The 23,527-nt window shown below is 39.1% G+C and overlaps 2 protein-coding genes across 4 annotated transcripts; both read left to right on the forward strand.

Annotated features, from left to right (window-relative positions):
• The first annotated feature begins 1,192 nt into the window (after positions 1–1,192).
• On the forward strand, positions 1,193–10,273 carry glra4b (glycine receptor, alpha 4b). Its single transcript, XM_046039968.1, has 10 exons — positions 1,193–1,251; positions 1,866–1,993; positions 2,781–2,848; positions 5,067–5,290; positions 6,164–6,246; positions 6,327–6,464; positions 6,569–6,783; positions 7,886–8,044; positions 8,624–8,719; positions 8,850–10,273. The coding sequence occupies exons 1-10, from the start codon at positions 1,193–1,195 to the stop codon at positions 9,120–9,122; spliced, it is 1,443 nt and encodes a 480-aa protein (XP_045895924.1). The 3' UTR covers positions 9,123–10,273.
• A 1,704-nt stretch (positions 10,274–11,977) lies between these two features.
• nufip2 (nuclear FMR1 interacting protein 2) lies at positions 11,978–23,168 on the forward strand. 3 transcript variants are annotated; one of them, XM_046039482.1, is made up of 4 exons: positions 11,978–12,414; positions 14,051–15,736; positions 17,747–17,779; positions 19,355–23,168. In XM_046039482.1, the coding sequence occupies exons 1-4, from the start codon at positions 12,249–12,251 to the stop codon at positions 19,405–19,407; spliced, it is 1,938 nt and encodes a 645-aa protein (XP_045895438.1). In that variant the 5' UTR covers positions 11,978–12,248; the 3' UTR covers positions 19,408–23,168. The 3 variants fall into 3 exon arrangements, with proteins under 3 accessions (XP_045895438.1, XP_045895440.1, XP_045895441.1); XM_046039484.1 differs by having other exon boundaries at positions 11,980–12,396; XM_046039485.1 differs by lacking the exon at positions 11,978–12,414 and adding an exon at positions 12,571–13,215.
• Positions 23,169–23,527: the final 359 nt, after the last annotated feature.

Raw genomic sequence — 23,527 nt, forward strand, 5'->3', positions numbered from 1 at the left:
TTTTTGTTTGTTTTGTTTGTTTTTTTTCCCTACCTTGGGCTTCTTGTTATTAGGAAAGCATTCATGCTTTGTATTCTCACACATTTCCTATCCTATTTGACACCATGGGCTCTAGAGCGAAGTGTGGAGCGGCCTTTTCAAGTGTGAGGCAAACACGTGCAGCCATAACGTCCCGTCGCTTTCTTTGACATTAATTTTACATGAGTAAATCGCTGAACAGCCTCCCCCTCTGTATGGAGGAATAAGCACGAGCTTCCACATTTATATTTGAATTTGTCCAGCAATTTGAAGATGAAATAATTAGACCAGAAACTTTGGACAGCACTGCTAAAGATAAATTACCTCTGGATATGTACTGATGTGTGTGTGTGACACGTGTTACACTTGAATTAATTGCAATGTAATTGAATTAATTGGAACATGCCTTCATCCTCTTACCCTTTTGTTGCGGTTACATACTACGTTCTTATAATTGTGGACAATTCACTCTTGTTTTAAATGATCAGATCTCTCTTAAAGATCTGTTGACAAATTTACACTGTACTTTTCTTTAAGATATGTGTCATTACAATTTTGGTGAATATCTTCATTTTAAGGATATCTTCATTCATTGCATTTGATTCATGCTTCAATTTGTGAATTTGAATTAATAATAACTTGTGAGTGTTGTGATTCCTGAGCCATATTTGATCAATGGTAAACATGACACCTTATTAAAAAATAATTTATGTCTTTAATAATACAATTAAATTGTAGCCCTTTTATTTTGCAGCAGAAAACGTGACTGTAAATGTCACATGTTTGAATCCCCAACATTTCTGCTTATCCGATGCTGTCATGAAGAGCTGCGCTGGCCACTCTGCTTTGAAGATGGTCCTGTCTCTTTAAATATTCTTGCAGTAATTCCTTGAACATGTATATGGCCATAAAAAAGAGATAAAGCTCGAAGTCGTCCACACAAACACGGGCACATGGAAAAAAAAAAAAAAAAAAAAAAAACTTCCCTAGGATTTTGAATTATACAGCAGCAGCTTCCTGTATTTTACACCTGCTAAGAGGGAGGGATGCTCAGCTGAGTCCAGAAGACAGCCTGGCTGGAAGAGCAACAACAAGTTCCCTGCATCTTTGCTTTTTTTTCTTTTGCAGTTCTTCTCTCTTTTGGTCTTATTTCTGTTGTTTCCACAAACTAAGAATGTTATTGCACATCTTGTGTATAGTGTGGGCTTCATCTGTCATTTTTCTGCAAGGCAGGTAAGAGGCAACCTTCCTGAACTTATTTGTAATCTGCACATTATGTGGTTAGACATTGTAATGCAAATGCCTGAGTGGATTTACTGCATTTAAAATGGACTGACAGAGACTGTGTGTAGCTAATGATCATAAGACATCAGATGATCTGTGGGCTTCTTTGACAAAGAGGCATGTCAACCATACTGCTCTCCTAAAGTGAGAAGAATCATGCATGAAATATTAATGATTAATAATATAATTAAAAGACAACAGTTCCATTAAAGGAAACTGTTCATTAATGTAAAATGCAGGATTATACTATAAGTTTGTGATCGATTTTAGGTGATAAGAAGTATGCCCAAGTAATTTCACAGGTAATGTGACTATTAAAGCTGGGTCTTTGTATAAAGAAGTTTAAAAAAAAATTTTTATACATTTAATCTGAATACAGTTATCAACACATGATGTCTATGGTGCCAACCAGTAAACCCCCTTCCAGCTAGAATTATAGATATTGTACATGTCTAGTATAAATTAGATGAGTGGATTTACTGAAGGAAAATTGGAAGTATTAAATATAAAGGAAAAAAATGTGTATCAGTTTATCCAGAGTCGGTTGTCCCGTCACCTGGCAGGTCTGTGCTTTGTAAGGAGGTGAAGCTCCCCAGCAAGACAACCAAGCCCCCCTCTCCATCTGACTTTCTGGACAAACTGATGGGACGCACATCTGGCTATGACGCTCGCATCAGACCAAACTTCAAAGGTAACACACCTTGCCATGCAGTGGGAGGACCTCTTCCGTCAGGGCAGGGCAGGTGTGAGAACATACGCTGCTCATTTTGCACAGCAATCTGGGCAGTGAGGGGGCACAAATCATTCACAGATGGGTCAGAAGTGAGATATGCTGCGGGCCATGATGTTTTTACACAGGAGCCTTGTGTTTTGTTTTTATTTCATGTGTACTGCTTTTATGCTGACCCACAGATTTAGGTTGTGATATTTTTAGACTTCTCTTTCAGAATGTTTTTTTGTCAGAAATGTGCAGTTCCCCTCGTACGTTACCCCACAGGCCTATTTCAGTCCAATCTCTCGTTGTGAGTAGAGCCAGCAGATTCTCTCTGACATACTTCCCCCCCCTTCAGTCTCTGGGGTCGCATTTCATATATATTTCATACTTGCTCCACATCCTTGTCAGTGCATGCTGGGTAAATCCCGGCTGATTATCTATAAATACACTAATGTAACTAAAGGAGAATCAATAAATGATTGCCTCTTAGGAAATGAGTCATTGAAATATTTAAGGTTTCGGTGGTCGACAGATGGAATACACTAATGGGAGCGTACTGGAAAATGACAACACAATTTCATGCTGGTCATCTTGGATAAGTCTATTTATCAGGACATCATGAAGAGAACTAGCAGATGTTGTTTTGTGGGAACGCTCTGCTCTTTACCGGCTTCAATACTTCATGCAGCCTCCTCAGAAAACATCAGTGGTATTTAAGAAACCAGTGTGACTATGATGTGTAATGACAATGTGCTTCTGTCAGGTCCTCCTGTCAATGTCACCTGTAACATCTTCATCAACAGCTTCGGATCCATCACTGAAACAACTATGGTGAGAATTGTCTTTATAACCCTAAGTGGTTGCACTTTCTTTGGATGGTCTAATGCTGAAAAAAAAAATCATATCATCTGGAAGATACAACAGATGAACGTCTGCTTTTATCATCTAATTACATCAAGTGTATGATAAATATTTCAGCAATAAATGTAAGTAAGTGGCAATTCTGGTCTTCAGGCCTATATACATTATAGGCTACTTATCTTAAATATATAATTTAGCAGTAGCGTCTACATGGACATGAAGTCAAGGTTTTACACTTTATATCAACCACAAGTGCACACTAATGGATCTGTTTTGGCACCTATATCAGTTTAACTGGTCTTCCACTATCAGGTTTTAGATGAAGTAGGCCTGCTGTTCTTTCATATAACTGCTTGCACCACTATTAAGCTGTGTAGGGTGGTAGTAGCAAGAGAAAGCGAGGTCTTAAACACTATCCTACTCCTACTTTCTCTTGCTATGCTCTGCACAATAATTGTGCTCTCCATCTGTCTTTCAAGGTGTCTCTTTGATAGGAAAGACTGTAAAAGTGATGCCTAAAAACTACTCAGGTGTATGTAGTAGTCCGTTTCATAGTCATATTATTGCTCAGTATCAGTTTCATATTGTCTCTGCGTTATAGGTTGTTATACTCAACAGGTACTACTCAAAAATAATCCCCCCGACTCATGTACTGTAACTGCACCACTGATTCTTGTCACAGGTGTTGAGCATCATGTTTCAATGTCTACTCAGTACTCAGATCTTTTACTTAAGTAAAAATATCACAGTGTAGAAATACATCGTGCACTGTTGCAATGTTACAAAAGTAAAAGTAGACATGCATAAGCTTCAAAATATGCTTAACATACTAAAAGTAAAAGTACTCATGCAGAATGGCCCATTTCAGAATAATATATTATATTCTTGGATTTTAATTATTGATTTATTAATGTGTAAAGCTAACTTTTATGTTGCATCTTGCAAGATTGGGGTTTAACTATGTTGTATAATTCTGGGTAGCTTAATGTATAACAATATATCATAATTTATTTGTTGACATTTTGTAATAACATAATCATCAATAATTTGAATCTAAAAGCAACTAGTAACTAAAGCAGTCAAATAAATGTAGAAAGTACACTTCAAGTGTAGTGGAATAGAAGTACAAAGTGGCAAAACATGGAATTACTCAGTTCCTCAATTTGAATGTCCAAATTTAAGGCAGAACTGTTTAGAATTTGTTCCAGTGCCATTATACAGGCCAGGAGACACACATACTGAGTATGTATGTGTTCTCTTGAGTTCATGTGGTTAATAATACCTTAATGTATTGTAATTTAAATATGTAGTCACCTAATTTATATCTTAGCTGTTCCTTAACAACATAATAAACATTACTCTTTGCAGCCTAGTGAGTCACATATCAGAATTAACTTTCTTTCTTTAGAAATATTAACTGTGCTTCAAAAGGCCTCAGCTGGTTTAACTTGCTGCCAATGCAGGGATTTCAGTCTGTTATTTGGACAACCGAGCTAGTGAATGCTCATTTATCAGACGTGTCAGACCCATTGGTGTTTAATCATTTGAAGCGTTTCTGGCTGTTCTCCCTCTGTTTGGAGAGGCCATTTGGAGCAAGTTCCATGATGCCTAAACATACTGCCATTAGATTATGACTAATTAATGATGGGAAACACCATCTTGTAGGTTCAGTAAATAATGTCAGTTATGATTTTCTCATATCTCTGTATCTGTCAAATAAGGGACTATCCCTTATTTATGAGACCCATGCAGAGGGTTTGGAGACATTATTATTTATGTATTCAAGTTTAGAGTTAGGAAAACTCATGCATTTTCTAAAATATGTCTAGGGAGGGCCATCAAAGTTTAATTGGTGATATTGTAAGTGGAGTTTTCTGTCGTTTAGGTTATGAGCACTGAAGTCTGTTTGTCAGCGTTTATGCTTCTTTCTTGTTTTTTGCAGGTTAATTTGTTTCCTGCTTGTGACTTATTCCTGTTCATTTGATCTTGACCATCTCATAAGGTTATAATAAAATTACACCATAATCAGATGCACAGACATATGCAAAATAGTCTAGTTATTAATTGTGTTTTTCTCAATATAATACTATGGCCTGAACTCCACAATTGCCACTTGTGACAGTATATTTTGTTTCAGTAATTTATAACTATAACTAGTTTAATTTCTAATTATAATTTAATTCCATAGGACTACAGGCTCAATGTATTTCTGCGACAGCAGTGGAATGACCCTCGACTAGCATATAAGGAGTATCCAGATGACTCTCTGGACCTGGATCCCTCAATGTTGGACTCTATTTGGAAACCTGACCTGTTCTTTGCAAATGAAAAGGGAGCAAACTTTCACGAGGTTACAACAGACAACAAACTGCTTCGGATATTCCAGAATGGAAATGTCCTCTACAGCATCAGGTGATTGCTTTTTAAAAAAAATTGTGGCTCTGGCTGAGTAATACACCACTATATACCTCTATCAGACATTACAAATCCAGTTCCATGGTTTGTCAAGATGCCAGCTCTAAATATATGGTCCAACAACATGTTTGTTTCACTCCAGTTCAGTTCAATTGTCATTGTATTGTCCAGCACCCACTGTGAATAAGTTCACATTAAAAAATAACTGCAGGCTAAAACAGAATCAGTTCAGTAACGTGGCACTAAAGCAGCGGTGAACTGTAGCGTAATGGTGAGGAATTATCATTAGAATATAACAAAGAGGAAGAAATGTTTTAAAGCCGTATCCGTAATTCTGTTAAAAATGAACCAAAAGACCCAACAAAAACAGCAGTGGCAGCAACAGACACTCAATACATTAGACATCAGCAAAGTCCATACCAACACATCTACTGAGGTGTTGGCATGGACTGTGAATGTAATGTTCTCAAAATTCTTGATTTCTGGCATGTGAGGGTGGAAGCACTCTCCTATTTTTACTGACTGCGGTGCTGTATTCTCAGCCCACTTTACATCAAGCCCTCCATAAAGGCTGACATTGTCAGTCAGCACCTGTCAGTCCTTTGTGAGGTTTGTGTGGGGCACAGTGGAGTAGACAGATGGAAAGGAGGACAGGTGTCGAGAGGTTGGAGCTGCTTGATGTGACCCTTAATGTAAGGTGAATGTGCAAAAAGGTTTTGAGTGACACATAAGCAGGACACGGCTGGTATTGTGGGTTTAGTGATGTGGGCTAGCTGGGTTTCCAGCTAGGATGCAGTGGGAGGGTATCACCTTTTTTTATTTTACACACCATTCCAGTACCATTATGGTGTTGCTGTCTCTGTTTTCCAGGCTGACGCTTACCCTTTCCTGTCCCATGGATCTGAAAAACTTCCCCATGGACAGCCAGACGTGTACGATGCAGCTTGAAAGCTGTGAGTTAATCTTTCAAGGAAGGCCTGAAAATATTACACATAAATGTTGTCATAAAACCTTCCATCTGTCTTTCTTCTAGTTGGCTACACCATGAATGATCTCATTTTTGAATGGCTGGATGTGGGAGCGGTGCAGGTGGCTGATGATCTGACGCTCCCTCAGTTTGTGCTAAAAGAGGAGAAAGGCCTCGGCTATTGCACCAAGAACTACAACACAGGTACATGACACGTGACGACCTGCCAACCAACATCCTTGATAGATACTGCCAATCAACTTCTAATAAGACTGTCAGTTTGTACCTGTATCTCCTCCTGTGGATAGGTAAATTCACCTGCATTGAGGTCAAATTCTACCTGGAGCGTCAAATGGGCTACTACCTGATCCAGATGTACATACCGAGCCTGCTCACTGTCATCCTGTCCTGGGTGTCGTTCTGGATCAACATGGATGCAGCCCCGGCCAGAGTGGGACTGGGAATCACTACAGTGCTCACCATGACGACACAGAGCTCTGGCTCCAGAGCCTCCCTGCCCAAGGTCAGACTGTTATTCATTATTTATTAGACATTCTGGGATGATTTCAGGAAAAAAAATGGTTACAAGATTAGACATGTGAACTTTGAAACGGCTACTCATAAGAACAAACCTTCCATATATGAAGCTGACATGGGACAAATAGAAGTGCTGCATAATTGTCATTTGTTTATTGTTACTGGAAGCAGAGATAATCTCAAGAAAGCAAAGGTTTTAAAAAGTTTATAAAATCTGAGAAAAAACTCTTAAGGAGTTGACATTTGTAGCACCCAGGCCTGGCTTTGTGACTGGCCAAGTAAAAAGCTTTAAATTGAGCCACTTTACTTTTTGACCACAGGTTTGTCGCTGTCTGTTTTAGTCAATTCAACCCAAGTTGTATTGATGGTGCATTGAGCCCTGATCAGTTTTTTAATGCATTAAAAGGAAGGAAATTTTCACAGGAAATGGTTCAAAAGGCAGCAGTAGAAGATATCATCACAGATATTTTTTTACAGTAATATAAAGTAGTAAGACCACTTTTTAGTAGTATTACCACTACATCTAAAAGCATAAAAAATTTACATAAGTAATATAACTATTCTCAAAAATATACCTGCATTAATATACATTTTGAGGCCACAGCTGGTCAGAGTGAAGGTAATTTTAACTAATTACATTTTTGAGGTTCTCATACTTTACTTGAGGATTCTTATTTTGTGCTACTTTGTACTTCTACTCCATTACATTTGAGAGGCAAATATTGTACTTTTTATTCCACTACATTTATCTCACATCTAAAGCTACTAGATTCTTATTTTACACACAAAACATATCAATTTATAAAATATCCCAAGTTCCTACTTGGCCAATTAATTCTGCATAGTAACTTTTGATACTTCCAAGTACATTTAGTACTTTTACTTGAGTAGAATTTTGACTCTAAGACTTTTTTGTGTTGTTTTGCTAAGTTAAAATCTTCCCCCACTGTTTAATATCAATGAAGCTACATGTGAATCTTGACACAGGGTTTGTAATCCCATCTTTTTTTTAATGTGACTGCCTAGCATGACATAAACACTAATGTTCACAGAGTGATTTTGCTGATTTGCTTTTCATGGTTTCACAGGTGTCCTATGTGAAAGCCATCGACATCTGGATGGCAGTGTGTCTTCTTTTCGTGTTTGCCGCACTACTGGAGTATGCAGCTGTTAATTTTGTTTCACGCCAGCACAAGGAGTTCTTCAGACTGAGGAAGAAGCTCAAAGAACAACAGCGACAGAGAACTGTGAGTGCAACCCACCCACTCAGCCCCTCGGGCCGCTGTCACCTGCTATTCCCTACGCCCAGCTATGCACGAGCTACACAACTCAGCTGCATGTTGCGCTCCAGCCGCGGAAATGCAGAAAGCGTTGACCTGTAATTAATTCAAGCCATCACCTTATTCCACTGTTGGCTGAATGTTCTCAACATATTGTGGCTTCACTTTGAATCAATTGAGAAGAGGAAAAATTAGGAAGCCAAAATAGAACAAATTACCTTTAAATATAAAATATTTCTTAAATGAAGCAGTACGACAGAAGCTGCAGGATTCATTAATGCCTTGGAATATTTATAATACACCAAACATCTGCTTGAATCCTTTGTTGGGATTATGCAATGCCACTGAAATTTTCTCTAACTACATGTTCAAGCTGTTTCGTTTCACATTAATGTCAGACTTATATTCATTTTGTAAGAAAGAGATGATGATTGCTTTTTACTGTACGATGTTTGAAACGTACATGCAGCACAGCGAGGCAGCTGCAGACTGTTCGATCAATGCAGTCTGTGTGATGATTTATGTGCTCCTTTTTTGCCCCATCAGCAGGCAAGTGGTGACAGTAAGGTGAAAGGAAGCCAAATGTCAGGCAACAATGCTCCTCATGGGAACGTAGCCCAGCGGTGCAGCGTCTGTGCCAAGGTATGTACTGTTGTCACCTGGTTTAGTTTAGCACCAGCCAATCAGTGGCTCAAAAAGAAAAACAACACAGTTTCGCTGTGTGATTCGTCTCAAAGAGTGCAGATGTTTATTCGGTGTCTTTTTCTTCCAGGAGGAGGAGCTGGCACAGCAGGGATTACTCTTCCAGAGTTTTGGACTTGCGCTGTCAACAGGAAGTGGACCGGAAATGGATGCAACACCAGTATTTGCTGATTTACCTCCTGGCTTAGGTTTCTATGACATACGTAGGCGCTTTGTGGATCGGGCAAAAAGGATTGACACCATCTCCCGAGCTCTCTTCCCCATGAGCTTCCTCATGTTTAATGTCCTTTACTGGCTTACCTACAAAGTTCTACGACATGAAGACCTTCTAGCCACACTGTGACAATGAAACAACTGAGGACCATTAAGACACCGGATACCTTTAATTCTACTCTCATCACTGAAACATTTACATGCTGAGAGTCCTCAGCTGAGCCATGCAAGATGCGTTTTGACTGCATGTCCAATGCAATTGGAAAATTCCACGACATGGAACAGTCCGTCGGTTTCTTTTAATTTTTAATACTTCCAAAGATATGCACTTTTTATTGGCACGGATGCTTTATGCATTACGTGTCAGTGAACAGTATGTGTGTACAATCAGCATCTTAAGTATTTCAACTTACACTTTTTTGGAAACATTTCTGTGTGTGCAGTTACTGTAGATTCACATGTATTTGGACTACAGCACACCCTTACCAGGTCTACATTTTTTTTATTATGCACTAATTTAACTGGTGGCACAGTCAACAGTGTCCAGAGCTACAGGTTTCTTATCATCAGACAAAACATATCACTACAAGCAGGAATTACACTTTGAAACAGAAACATCTTTACCGTGTTTCTCACCTTAACCATGCGTTACAGAGCTGAAAAATACATTAATGGAAACATTTAGTTTCTTTGTATGCTGCAGAAATATAGGATTGAATACTATTTTTTTTGACATGGCTATTTTATCTATCATAATAGTAATCAGTTACGTTTCAAACCCTCCAAGACTACCTGTAATATAAACAGGAAAGTTTTTTGAAATATCTTTCAAATTTAAATTAAGTAATACGTATTATTCAACCTCAACCATCTCAGTCTTCAGTTTCAAACCTGCATACTTTCCAGGGATTTATATGACCAATATTCAATCCTTTAACAAGAATAACATGAAATGTGGCATTATTAGATGCTAATGAGCTCTGGAGAGTGGTGTATAATGCCAGCTAGTTTTTATTCATATCAAAATGATTACAAATAATCATATTAAATATATTGTATCAACAAAAAGGTTGAATTCAGGTTGTTGGAGATTGGCTTACTTGGTAATGGGAATTGGCTGCATGAGAACAGTTATCAAAACATGTTGCTTAACTAATGTTCTCCTGAGGCCTGCACGCTGAGAATAAATTGTCTCTGTGTATTTTTTCCTAAGAAACAAACACATCCCTGAAACTCTTTGTTGGTCAATATAAAATAAAGAAATGCTATAATATGAAAACATATTGTAACCTTTCTTATGCATCATTGTGATGAGGTAATTTTTTTTCCTCCATAAATTTAACAGCTTTTGACAAACTAAACCAAAGGATTACATTTAATTTACACACTTAATTATCATGACATTAAAATGTTAAAAGTAAGACTTTCTCTATGGCCAGAAGCATCTAACCAGCAATGAAAGACTTTTTACTAGATTTGTCTTCCCTCCAATACTTTCCTCAGTCACTGTTAATCTCAATCCTCACTCTAAAAGTGCAAAATGCCACAGTAATAACTGTCTCTTGAACTGTTTCCATGACTTGCCCAGTACCTCACACTGTATTTTAACATATTGAGAGATTAGCTTTCCTGTGGGCACATCTGCATGGAGACCAGGTCCATCTCTAGAAACCTAGTCTCATTTTAAAAATAAATCTTGTCATAAAAAAAGCTGTCATATTAATGTTTCATTTAAAAGGTAGCAGTCACATGGATATACAGCAGAAGGAGCATGCTGCATATATCAGCACTATGCATCTGCGTGAAACACGGATGCATCTCTTAAATCTGAGAATTTGTATTATTTCTTGCCACAAGAGGGTGCTGTTCGCTCTTTTATGTCCAAGCTGATCATTGTTGCCCACATAGGCCATATAAGCAGTTTCCTTTTTACTTAATGTGAGGTGAGGATCTCTTGCTGTTTGAGACTGACTTAATTAGTAATTTAAATTTTCATTTGGTATTTATATTTCTGGTATGTGATATTAACTGGCAAATTATTAGTTATTGAAATGTGTATTGTCCAATATAAGAACCGCTCTTATTTTTCTACTTTTTTGAGTGAGGTTTTGAATTGCTTCAAGCTCTGCCAAATGTCAGCCTAAACTATAGCTAACACCAAGTGTGAGTTAGCTGTTCTAATCCAGCCTCAAAACATTTTAGTGTGCATTTACTCTTTGTTTGAATTTTAAGCAATTAAGTCAGATTCACACATGAAACAAGAGGGTGATTTCACTCACTTAGTAATGTCTCCGGATAAAAATGGTAGCCCGGTCCTGATGGACATTTTAATTGTGGGGCAGTTAAGGGGGCAATTTAAAAAAAAAAAAATGTTGGAAGGAGGGAAGACACTGAGGAAATATAAAGCTATATAACCATTGCACACAATATATTAACACCACAATGACTTACTCTGCCCACTGCTCCATCCAGACTTACTGAGGATAAAATCTGTTGGTGATGAAGGAATCCTTTCTAATAGATAGGTCTCCGTGGTTTTTTGGATCTAGGCAGATATAGTATAGATATAGTTTGAACCCAGGATTTTTCCATATATGTTGGTATTTCTAATGGGATATAAAATTGGGCAATCAAGATACATAGCATATAAAACATATCACACAGAAAATATGCAAATTGACGTATACATTGCACGTGACTGATTTGGGCACATGTATTGCGATTACAATATTAATGTTGCTCCTTTTGGCAAAACTGTAGGAAACAGCAACAGGAATTTGTTTTCATTCCACATGTAGTAAAATATTCACAAATAAATAGGGAATATCTGCATAAAGTGGTAGTGAATTTGCAATAAGTCGGTTTTCCATTTTGGGAGTGGGACTGGTCTCACCGGGACCCTCCACCAAAGTGTCCACAGGCTGGAGACGTGGCAGCGCCTCCCGTCACACGAACCCCACCCCGTTTTTCTCACCCTGAAAAGATTTTTTTTAATCACTTGTCTGTTACTTAAGTGTTAGACATCTGCCAAAACCTGAAAAGTCCTGCTAAATACTTCTGCATAGCTTAGTCCAAATCCTAGACATGGACTTTGGTGGCGGTGACCACCCCAAACAGTGCCATTTTTAGACGTTTACTGCTGACGTTTCCAAAGGCTTCAAATAGCTTCCGTTTTACACTGGTAGTGATTGGACCGCTCTGTACTCACCCAGTGTGAGCTAGCAGTGGCTGAACAAGTCCGACATTCTACACTTCAATGGAGGAACAGCCCAAAGATCGGGCACAAGAAAGGCAATATCACCAGCACGGGGAGGACAGAAACTCTATTCAACATACAACTTGTCTAAAAAATGATCAGAGCCACTTCCAGCGCCAGCATCAGGAAACGCAGACGAAGAAAACAGGTTGGGCCATCCGGAAAAGTGAGCTAACGCTTGCTAGCCTTAGTCAGCTAATGTCAACGAGCCGACTAGCATCTGCTAACTAATGTGAACTCCGTCGTGATCGTGGGCTGTAGCCTGCTAGCTAGCTATCTATTTAAACTAATGTTTCCAGCAATAATTTAAGAAGCGTTACAACTGGTGAGTCGCTGATTGGACCGACGATTAGCTCCTGCCGGTACCGAAACCAACCATTGAGTTAGCTGGCTAGTTGGCTAGCTGACGTTGCGTGACAGTTGTCGCTGGTGGTGGTTTGACATATCGGGGATTGACCTTGTGCGCCGGTTTCACCACCCATTTTTCTTTAGCACTAGCCAACGGAATAATTTCAGAAATCCCTACTCTGTTACCATGTGTGCTAAACCCAGTAGCTGCTAAATGTGCATGCCGTTTTGCGTTCAACAGTAGTCAAAGCCTTTTCATTTGAGCAACATTTGAGCATGCTTGTGTCCAGTTTAGGAAAGCGAGCCGGCTCCACTGGAATGTTCTCAGCTGCCATTTCCTGTCGGCCATGTTAGAATATCACTGCGAGCTAATGCTATAGTTACCTGGCTATAAATAAATAAAAAAGTACAACCACGATACTTTGCTGTACTGGCATGTCGTTGTCGTCCTTTGCCTACTTGTGTCGCTGGTGTTAGGCGGCTATCTTACGCCACAACCAACCAGGGCGTGTTAATGCTAAACCAGTGGCTGGCTAGTTGACATTAGCCATAGCTAGTCATCTCTGACAGGCCTGTTGCATGTTGTCCAGTCAACGTGAAGCCACGCAGCAACTCTATTGTGAGCACTCGGTAAATATATGGTTTGCTGCAGCTTAGCACTGACACTGTAACTATCGACTTAACGTTTACTGGTAGCTCTGTTAACACATGTGCTTGCAAATGAGCGAGAGCCTGCCTCGGTAAGAATAAGAGAAGCGAAGCTGTATGTAGAAGCTTGTGTGTGCTGTGCCCATAGATATGAGGGGCCATACCGTTGAATTGGAAGTCCCTCGTTGACACAGCAGCTCCCATGCCTCTGTGCCATACATAGATTTATTTGTGGTTCGCTGTCAGTCTAAGTGTATTTCATAAATGCTGCTGTTAGCCCTCCTTTTACACCTTGAATCAACTGGCCTTTGATGTCAGCTCAGCTATTCTCTAGAAAGTTCATCAGCTAACAGTTCAGTGAGTCTGCAGCTGACAGTTGGGGATATGTGCATAACTTGTTACATAGAGTGAGCAACCTGTGTTATGAGATGCATTTTCAGACAACACCATAAACAAACAAGCAATATTTTCTTCTGTTGTCCAGTACTTGTCCTGTCTTTGTCTCACTAACAAATGAATTGTTGTCAGACTTGTTTGTGATTTGTAAAGACCAGTTTAAGTCTGTGTGGATAGCAGATGCACATTTTTAATACCAAATGGATAATTCATGTGGATAATTCATACTTTTATTTTGAATATGACTTGCATACGAAGATAATGTGGTGTGTGTGTGCAGTATTTTAATCATTTTTCTATTTAATTCATTTGCTAGAAATTGGGGCAGTTTTCGGCAAGGTAGTGGAATTGAGGTGTGATTGAAGTGTTTTTAACATTTCAGCATAAACTAATTTTGTTTCCCCTTTCAGGCAATAAAAAAATAAACATCAGTGAGGAAGAGGGGGAGAAGAATCCGCATCTGTCTGATACTGTTTGTATGTCGCATCCCCCCAACAGCAATGGTAACAGAAACGCAAGTATTCCAAATGTGAAGCTGAAGTCAACACAAAAGCTGTACACGCCTGTTCCAAAAGTGAGCAGCAAAGGACTGGATCATAAGAAGAATATGGACCTTAAAACTGACAATGAAAAGGCAGTGGATTTGATACATGATGATGGCCAACCTTTGGATAAGAAAGACTCTATGTTGCTTCAAAATGGCGTTGTAAACTGTGGCTATATTACAAATGGCTATTCTAGCAAGGACAATGATGGCAGCGGCTCCGAAGGTGGATATACTACTCCGAAGAAACGCAAGGCCAGATGTAACAATGCCAAGAACACTGATAATGTGATAAGAGAAAGGGAGAGAGACATGCAGCAGGGCAACACTACAGAGGAGCATGGGGCTTTGAATCTTGAGACAACTGAGAAGGGAGTGACTTCCAGACTTGATGGCTTCAGAGCCCATAAAGTAGAAGCCCAGTCAGCAGCTAGACGGGCTATCGCGACAGACGCTTCATTGGGTGAATCTCAGAGGAAAAACTCTGATGGCAAAACAGTTGGCACCTTTGGTAAAAAGACTGAGGAAAGGCCCAAAGCCAAACTTTCCTCGCCTTCAAAAGAGGACCCATGGACTTTGTTCAAGCCCCCTCCAGTATTTCCTGTGGACAATAGCAGTGCTAAAATTGTTCCCAAGATCAGTTATGCAAGTAAAGTAAAAGAAAACCTCAACAAAGTAGCCCAAGGTGGAGGAGAGGCACTGCCTCCTCCTGTCAGACTGTCACAGGTCCCTATGTCTGCTCTGAAAACTATCACCTCAGCTAGCTTTACTAATGGTCCTGTTTCTGGAAATGGAAACAGCTGCCCATCAGTGGGTACCTTCTTTGCTCCTGCTGCTAGTAGTATTCCATCAGCCCAATCTATCCCAAGTGGCGAGAATGTAGCATCACCTTTGGAAAGTAACTGTAGCTCTACAACTAGTCCAGTAGATGGAGAAGCATATGAGCTTAGAAAGTGTACTCTTTTAATTTACCCTTTAAATATGCAACCTGTGCTCCCTAGCGCTCGTCACCTTGACCCTCCGGCTGCTCAGACAAATCAGAAAGCCTTGGGAGATATCTTCCAGAATCAGTGGGGGCTTTCCTTCATAAATGAGCCCAACTTGGGGCCAGAAGGAGGAAATGGCCAGGTGCTCGCAGAGGACAAGACTACTGTGGTCACTCCTCAAAGCGAGTGCCAGGCTGTCGCATCCAAGGCTGCACAGCCCTGCTTTGATGTTGGCCCATCATTTTTAGAGCCTGGCACTTTAGCTGAAGACCCCGAGAAAAGGACTTGTACACCTTGCAATGTGTCTAATGCTTGTTTTCCTGCTTGTGCGATGAGCGAGGAGAACAAGCAACAGCCATGTGGCCAGGAAAAGAAAGTTGAGGCCAAGGGTGCGGGTTATTCTATGTTGGTCCCCAGTAAAGACAACGGTGCTAAGCCTGCACAGGGCCAACAAACCACTTTGTTGTTTGGCTCATCTAAAGAACAGGCCCAGTCTAAAGACATTGGCAGAAGGTGTAGCTGGGGATCCTTTGATGTTAAAGCTGCTGTTACTTATCACACTAAAGGTAAATTTGATTATCTTTTATTTGTCAAATGAATTTGTGTAACCATTTTTGTAATTATTATTTATTCCTGGTTGATTTGGCAACACCCGTTGTAGTAGCCATGCACAGTATTAGATTTTTGGCAAAATCCGATATGCTCACATTTTGCATGCACATATTTTTTTTTCCCCACCTAATTGCAGAGAACACCAAGTCTCTCTTGTAGTGGAATTATTATTATTATTATTATTATTATTATTATTATTATTATGTCTACTCTTAAGGTGGAAGCCCACTGGTAGATGCACACACAAAATACAATGCTATTCAAAATGTCCACGTTCACTGGGTAAAATAAGAAAACTACTGCTGACAGGGTTTCTCTTTATTCCTCACAAATTCATCATAACGCTCGGGATGACGGCTCTTAAGATGAGCAATACAATTTATAGTGTTGACGGATGGTAATGTGTACCTGTAATTGGTGGTAAAAGCAATTGTACTTTAATTTGCAGTTGTCAGGTTGCACTGAAACATTTAGCGTGGGCTACATTACTGCAGTAATCACTGTTTAAATCAAACTAATCTATTAAATCTGTAGCCTAACTGGTCAATGAACAGTCATTTGTCATGTTGTGATTAGTCGTACCAATTGAACATTCCTATTGTAGTTGTGTTGGAGATGATGATAATTTCGGACCAGCTAAAATGACTTTTTAAGACTGAAACTGAACTAAATGAAGTTTAAAAGTGAGTTTCTTAATATTAGCTGCTTACAGTCCTAATGTGTTTTGACCTTTCATTAAATGCAAAATGACCACAATCTTTAATGTAAAATAGACAGCTGAATAAGTATATTTTAAAAACTGAATGTAACATACAAAAGGATTTCGGCACTTATTATTTATTAAGGAAATTCAAGTCTGGCAAATGATTGAGACTACGCTAAATAAAATGTAATAGTGTTAACTTAATGACTCTTTCTCCACTCCTGCTTTTAAAGGTAAATGTCATGGTCCACATTCATATTTCTAGCGCAACTGCAACATGAGGCTCTGCTCTTCATTTACCCGTAGCCATGGGGAATCATAGTATCAGAGCTCCGTTGATGGTGGCGCTTCAATCAGGTTCTACATAGTCAAGAGTTTCCCACCTTAGGCTTAATCAAATCAGAGCTCATGGTCAGGCTCTGAGTTTGCTTAACCTGCTTTATGAAACTGAGCCCTGGTGTATCTGTTTACAGTGCCATCAAACAAACTTGCATTGTTCTGGTAAAGAAGTATTTTAGTAGTAACTGCATTTGTAATGTGATTTCATGCTGTGCAAGGCACGAGTAGTTTTCCACGTGAGAGCAGGGCACTCTCAACAGGAACTTTTGGTTATCAGCCTATCGCCTGCAACTCTCATCTAACGGCTCACTGGCTGCTCATTCCTGTTCCATTATTAAATGTAACATGATCTGCTAAACTTTTTTTTTTTTAAACGAAACATTTTTGATGAATAATTGTGGTTAGCGCTTATATCTGACAAATGCGTTGTCTTTTGTGACTGTCTCACAGTAAAAGCCACACCGCGTTTTAACAGTCGAATGCTTTTAATGCGAAGCATTAGGAAATGTTCATTTTGTATCAGCAGTTACTAATACAGCTCTGATTTGAGAGTGAAGTGAGCGATGGTGTTGAGATGAAATTACAATCCTTAATGCTGCATTGTTTCCTGTGTATACCCCTTTGTGCGTGAAGGCAATTTGAATGCATTGCAGGAATGGTGGACTCCGCCATTAACAATGAAAACTAATATATAGAGATGTAAATACATTGAATGGCTATTGCAGAAAACTGTCATGTCAAGTCTCAGGAGATTTGATGTCCCTTTTTTTTTTTTTTTTTGAATGATAAATTAAGAAATGAAGCTTAAGTATGTCTTTATACTGTTTTTGGGAAGATCAGTATTGTATTTTCTGAAATTATTCTTCATGAACAGTTAAGTGAGAGGCTGAAATAATATGCTTTTTTTTTTTCCCCCCAACAGAAATGGAATCCATTTTCAACTTGCAAAAACAAGGTAAACTAAACTTGTTGGTCTTGCATTTGTCTAACCTCTGTTTTTAAAAATGTTTAGGCAGTTCAGTTTTCTTAATTAGAATTCTATCTAGCAATGTAGTAGCATATAAAAGTGGGGATGGGGGGACAACTTATGAAAAACACAAGTTGCATTAGTGTTTTGATTCTGATTCAAATGGGATGTAAATGTACCGGTAGAGTTTATTTTTCTCTCAGATTATTTTACATTAGCACCTTTTTATCAACAGTTCTGTTACATACAGTGTTTGTAACATTTAAAGCTGTCAGAACACTTTTTTCCCCCTCAAAACTGCACTGCCTGTGCAGCTCTCACAGGAAAACGGGCAAATTCAAAACATCCAGACTAAGCCATATAATGCTGAATCTAAAGATGGCAATTACTGACCTTTCAGTGAGTAAGACAGCCTGGTATAACAGTGTGCCTATGACAGTCGCCTAATTGTAATGTTTAATTTTTATGTAGTTACAATGAAATTATTATGAATGTACATCCACCTAGACTTAATTCATAAATCCTGGTGACCTGCTTAGAAAGATCCTGAAGCTTGTTTAGCTAACGTCTTGTGTAAATCAAACCGTGCACTAATAATTTGTTGTTCTAGTTGGGACGAATGGCAGCATGTGCACAAAGTGTTGCATTACTGCCTTCAACAAAAGGCTACGTTTGTTTTATTACTGAACAGCAGAAACATAAGAAACCCAAAATAATCACCAACAGAGACTGTTAAAATAACGGAGTGTGACATACTACTGGTGTATGGTCCTCTGGTACTGCAATCATGCCAGCTGGCAGGTGAAATGCAGCAATTATTCCAAGCAATCTGTTGATATCCACACAGGCATGAGTTCAGTGATGTTTGAGACTATATTAGCTGAATATCCAACCATAAGCTAGAACGAAATATGCCATTATTACCAGGGCTATGTATTGATAGAAACCATTTGGTACTTGTGCTGCTACGTTTTAGGTTTCAACAAAACCTGTTTTTCATTTAACAAAAAATGCCTCAAATGTTTAAGTTAACTTTTAAGACACACTACACACCCAAATTCTGTTAGCTCCCTCCATCCCAGCATGTTTAAAAGATGCTGCACAGGACAACCGCTGTAGGTGGCGTGGCCTCATGGCTATATAGTAGCATGAGTGACAGGTGGGTGCCCTCTTCGTGACCTCACCCAAAGGTCTCTAAAGAGCAGTTGGGAAGTTTAATGTGGGTGGTGATTTTTAATAAATTTATTTTTTTCCTAGGATGGTGAGAGCATGACCCGCCCTACTTTGCCTTTTGATTGGCTTACCCTGACCCTAAACGCTCTCATTCCTCTTCTCTAAACCTAACTAACCCAAACAAACAACAAAAGCAATGAGTACTAGCCTGTCAGAGGTAGAGTAGGGTGGTAGCTTAAATGAAATATACCAAAACCAAAATTTTGATTTAAATCATGATTATGTTGCTTGTGTTCTTTGGGAATTCAGTCCCATATTTCTTAACATCAGTGAGACTGATCATGTTGACTGATCTAACCGTTTGCCTCCTTTCTTCCCCCTCTGCTGTAGATCCAAAAAGAGTAGTTGTTTATGATGAGACCAAGGATGGACCTGATCAGTGAGGTAGATCGTCTACAGTACTTACCTTCTTCTCTTCTGGGTGCTGCAGTTATCTACCTTGGAAATCATAAATCCTGTTGGACAGAAATGGGGACAACTGTGAAAACACTGATAGTTTAGCATGAAAGATTTTCCTTGGAATCTCGGGTGGAGTGACAGACTTCTTTAGGGGCATCAGACAAACGCACACACTCTGGAGGGATGTTAGAGAAACTGACTGGTGCCTCTCCAATGGACACTTGCAACTTTTGTGCTGTGATAATCGTTTGTCTCATGACTCTTTAGGATGATGTTCGGGAGTTCAACAAAGGAAGGTGTCATGGATTGCACCTCCCTAAGCCTTTATCTTGTTGAAATGCGACAGATGTCAGTCTGACTATGGGACGCCTCTGTCATTTTTTCTTTCTTCACGCATTCAAATGAGTTAATTGCAGATATGTTAGACGTTATACATCTGGGTGCGAGCTTGAATCTGCCGTGGAAGAAAGGAGAACACACTTGCACAGAATGCCTTGACGTTGTGGTAGAAAGATCTTTGGAGATCCTGTTAAAAGTCAGAGGTGAGGTCCCATCCAGGAAGGGAGAACATTGTCTTAAATCATTTAGGGGAAATCACAGCCCATATTTCATGCTTGCTTTTTCTTTTATACTGTTTTGTCTGACCTATCATGATGAGCGTTACCTGCACTGCAGTATCATCCCAGAGCACAGGTACAGAAATGCCCAGTTTGAAGGAAAGCTGCTGTACGGCGCTTCATTTCTTTGTTTATTACAGATATGCTTATTTTTCAGGTCCGTTAAAGTCAAAACCTTTTTACCGTAGAGCTTTTCATACATTTCATGCAAATTGTTATGAGGTCAGCGCAGACTATTCTTAAATTCAGATTTGTAATCCTTCTAATAGATGAATCCTGAGTTGAGAAATGAACCAGTTGACAAATTGTTTAGCAGGAGATATCGCCACCAATAAGGTCTTCTGCATTTTGTGCTATTTGTTCAGCAGCAAGACTCAGGATGGCCATGCAGATTATTTTGCCTGCATTTCTGTCTTCATTTAAAAAAAAAAAGTGTTTTGGTTCCTCTTGTCAAAAGGAACACGTGTTGCATTCTATGACTTAGATTTTTGTTTTTCTGACTCAGCGTTTGGTCTTTCCTTTTCTGTCTCATGGCATTGTATTTCTTGCATGTTTACTGGTGGAAATGAATCGCCATAGCCACACAAAGATAACAGTAACACAACAATTGCAATACTAATCTAGGTTCCTCGACTAGCCACTTTGTCAAACTGTGTTGAAATGTGAAGATGGGTTGTATGCTTTTTTTTTTTTACTGTGGATAACATTTTACAATTGCAATCCAGTGTGCAATATCGCCGTGTGATCCATACAGTGTCTGAAATGAGTTATGTGGACCTGCAAATCATCACCCAAGATGCTGGTGTGGCCTGCAAATTCTTCCACAATTTTGTTGCAAAAGAGCTCATGTTGAAAGATCTCATTAAGTCTAGGGAGCCCAAATTTGCTGGCTACTGACTGGTCAGCTGTGACATCACTTTCATTGACATCTCCAAATCAGGATTGGTTATACTCAACATAACGAAGGAACTGTCCCGGTTTCTTTTCTCTAGAAGATATGATTTGGTTAATGTGTGGATTAATAGCACTTTATGTAAACTAATTGCTTTTATCTTTTAATTGCTAGAGAGATCTATATGTACTGACGAAGAAATACTCATTGAAAGAAATGGCTCTGGGCTGTTACTTTTCAAAAAAAAAAATAAAAATAAGTTGATGAATACAGAATTATTAAATGTAACTCAGGTAGTGTTGACAAAGCCATGACTGTGTTATGAATATTGTTTTTTTTTTGCCAAATGGCCCCTGTCATGTAATGTTCTCAAAAAAATTGGAAATGTTGAATTGGAGTCCTATTATATAGAGTCTCATATGATATGACAAAACACCAAATAATTGTGAGGAAAACTGTCATGGCATGCAAGGTGCTGGCATTGATCATTTTGGGCTCTAAAAATAGAAGTTGTCCTGTCTATTTCCCAACTTAAAAAAATAAAAAATAAAAAAAATAAAAAGGGAGGGGGGTGGGGGAAGCACATTGCTCCATGCTCCATTTTCAATGTATACTAGACTTCTTGCAATCTTTGAATGGTTGGTTGATTTTTCTCACTCATGTCTTCATAGTGAAGCACCTCTTGATTTGTTATTGTTGAACATCAGAGATGTTTCTGTGGGTTAGCTAGATCTGGGTACGAGTTTTCAAGTACACTTCTTTCCACTGTGTGCTGATTAGGCAGCACCGCAGCTCGTACTTGTGTGCAGAGGAAAGGGGGAAAGTCAGAACTGCAGCCAGTTGTCTTGACATTTAACGTCCATGCCTGATCTCAGCCAGCTCTCGGGTATTTAAAATGCATTGGGTTTGGGTTTTTTTTTTTTTTTTTCTCCCTTCTTCTTTTGGCTTCCATTGTGCAGCGTGTGATGGATGAGTGTATCATCAGACACTGCCCTCCGAATAAGAATAATTGCATTGGAGCTGGTCGATGAGGAAGCAAGGGTAATTGAGGAGATATTAACCATTGGCATTTAGACATTTTTTTAATGTTTGAGCTGTGCTTGTGGAAATTGACATTTAATCATAAATGTCATAAAGTTACACACAACTCTCAATTTCATTTCTTCCGAATGCCCATGATCTATAGACAAAGTGACATAATCAGGTTCCCATATGGTAAATGCGAAGTCAATAGACAGTGATGCATCTATAGGCTTCTAACTGTAAAACAGGGTGATCAAAATAAGTAGTATGTGACGTTACTGTAGTCTTACAACCTTTTTCCTTTTTTAAAAATGTCTTCTTCTTTTTTATTATTTTTTTTTTTTTTCCTGAGAGGATGGACATGTACAGGGAAATCAGAGAACCTCTCATCCTCCCACCCCGAGGCTCCTCTTTTTCAAGCACTTAATACAGCGAAAAAAGGCTATGGTGAATATGCATTTATAAAGATAGAACTATTATTTAGCATTGTAGTCTGGAAGCCAAAAACAGGTTAATCAGTAATTTGGGGTGGGGGGGTGTTAAGTGACTGACTGACTGTTGTGGTGTGTTCAAAGGAAAGCCTGACCACGTGGAGTTTGTATTTCCACCCCCTCAGGATGTGCAGTAGTCACCTTGAGGATGCTTATGCAGGCTTCCAGGTGACGAGTGTGGCCTCGCTGTTTTGTGGGCGTGTGCGTAGCGACTTCTTGCTATTATATGCAAGTCCCCTGCCCCACCCCCCTGTTGTTTATGTTCAGGGTGTGTGTGTGTGTGTGTGTGTGTGTGTGTGGGAACTTAACAGCAATTTTGATTGTTTAAAATCTGCTTCCAGCATATATCCGTGCCATTTTTGTCTTTTTTTTTCTCCTTACAGCTGATCCTACTTTCTTCTTTTTAAAGCGACATGGACGCAGCTGAGAGCAGTGAGCATTTCATGTGTGTTGTAGGGTTTTGAAAAATTTCACAGCTTGTGTTCAGAATTGCGTGACCTCAGCCAAAATCAGTTTGAATGGGACGGATGACAAACTCTTGCTGGTGTATACTCATGTCAGTCCATTGTCAAGTTAATGTCTGAAGTAGCACATAATTGATTTGAACTGATTTAAAAAATTTAATGTTTTAACATGTTTTTATTCTCTGAGTGATAACCCAATTTATCCATAGTTGCACAAGTAGGATGAGACAAAAAGGAATAAATGATACAGAAAATCAAGACGTCTCATTTTTTTTGATGAGGTTTAGATGATTTAGTTTACTTTACTAATTAAGGCTGATGTAGCCCCCCCCCCCCTCATAAGCTAATGTTAATATATTTTAAGTTAGTCTTTTCCAGATTTTATACAAATGACTTTAATTCAATCTTCAAATAGTTGTGATGGAGTGATGCGCTTTAAAACACGCTGCATCCCGGAGTTCCTGTTTTAATATATTTTATTTGTAGTGACGTTGATCTTGTTGTTAGGGGGGAATGAGGTATTAATGTGCGGTTCAACAACTCTGAATCTGCTTTTGCCAAAGGTACTCTACTCAGATAAAACTTCAGCTACTGAATGGCAGATGGGGGGTGACGGT

This window comes from Micropterus dolomieu, linkage group LG23 (genome assembly GCF_021292245.1).
Source record: "Micropterus dolomieu isolate WLL.071019.BEF.003 ecotype Adirondacks linkage group LG23, ASM2129224v1, whole genome shotgun sequence".
NCBI lineage: Eukaryota > Metazoa > Chordata > Actinopteri > Centrarchiformes > Centrarchidae > Micropterus > Micropterus dolomieu.

Coding starts and splice junctions, on each gene's coding strand:
- glra4b (XM_046039968.1), top strand. CDS start 1,193: ATGTTATTGCACATCTTGTGTATAGTGTGGGCTTCATCTGTCATTTTT. Junction 1,994..2,780: donor CATCAGACCAAACTTCAAAG/GTAACACACCTT, acceptor TGCTTCTGTCAG/GTCCTCCTGTCAATGTCACC. Junction 6,247..6,326: donor TACGATGCAGCTTGAAAGCT/GTGAGTTAATCT, acceptor TCTTTCTTCTAG/TTGGCTACACCATGAATGAT.
- nufip2 (XM_046039482.1), top strand. CDS start 12,249: ATGGAGGAACAGCCCAAAGATCGGGCACAAGAAAGGCAATATCACCAG. Junction 15,737..17,746: donor TGTTACTTATCACACTAAAG/GTAAATTTGATT, acceptor TCCCCCCAACAG/AAATGGAATCCATTTTCAAC. Junction 17,780..19,354: donor TTTCAACTTGCAAAAACAAG/GTAAACTAAACT, acceptor CCTCTGCTGTAG/ATCCAAAAAGAGTAGTTGTT.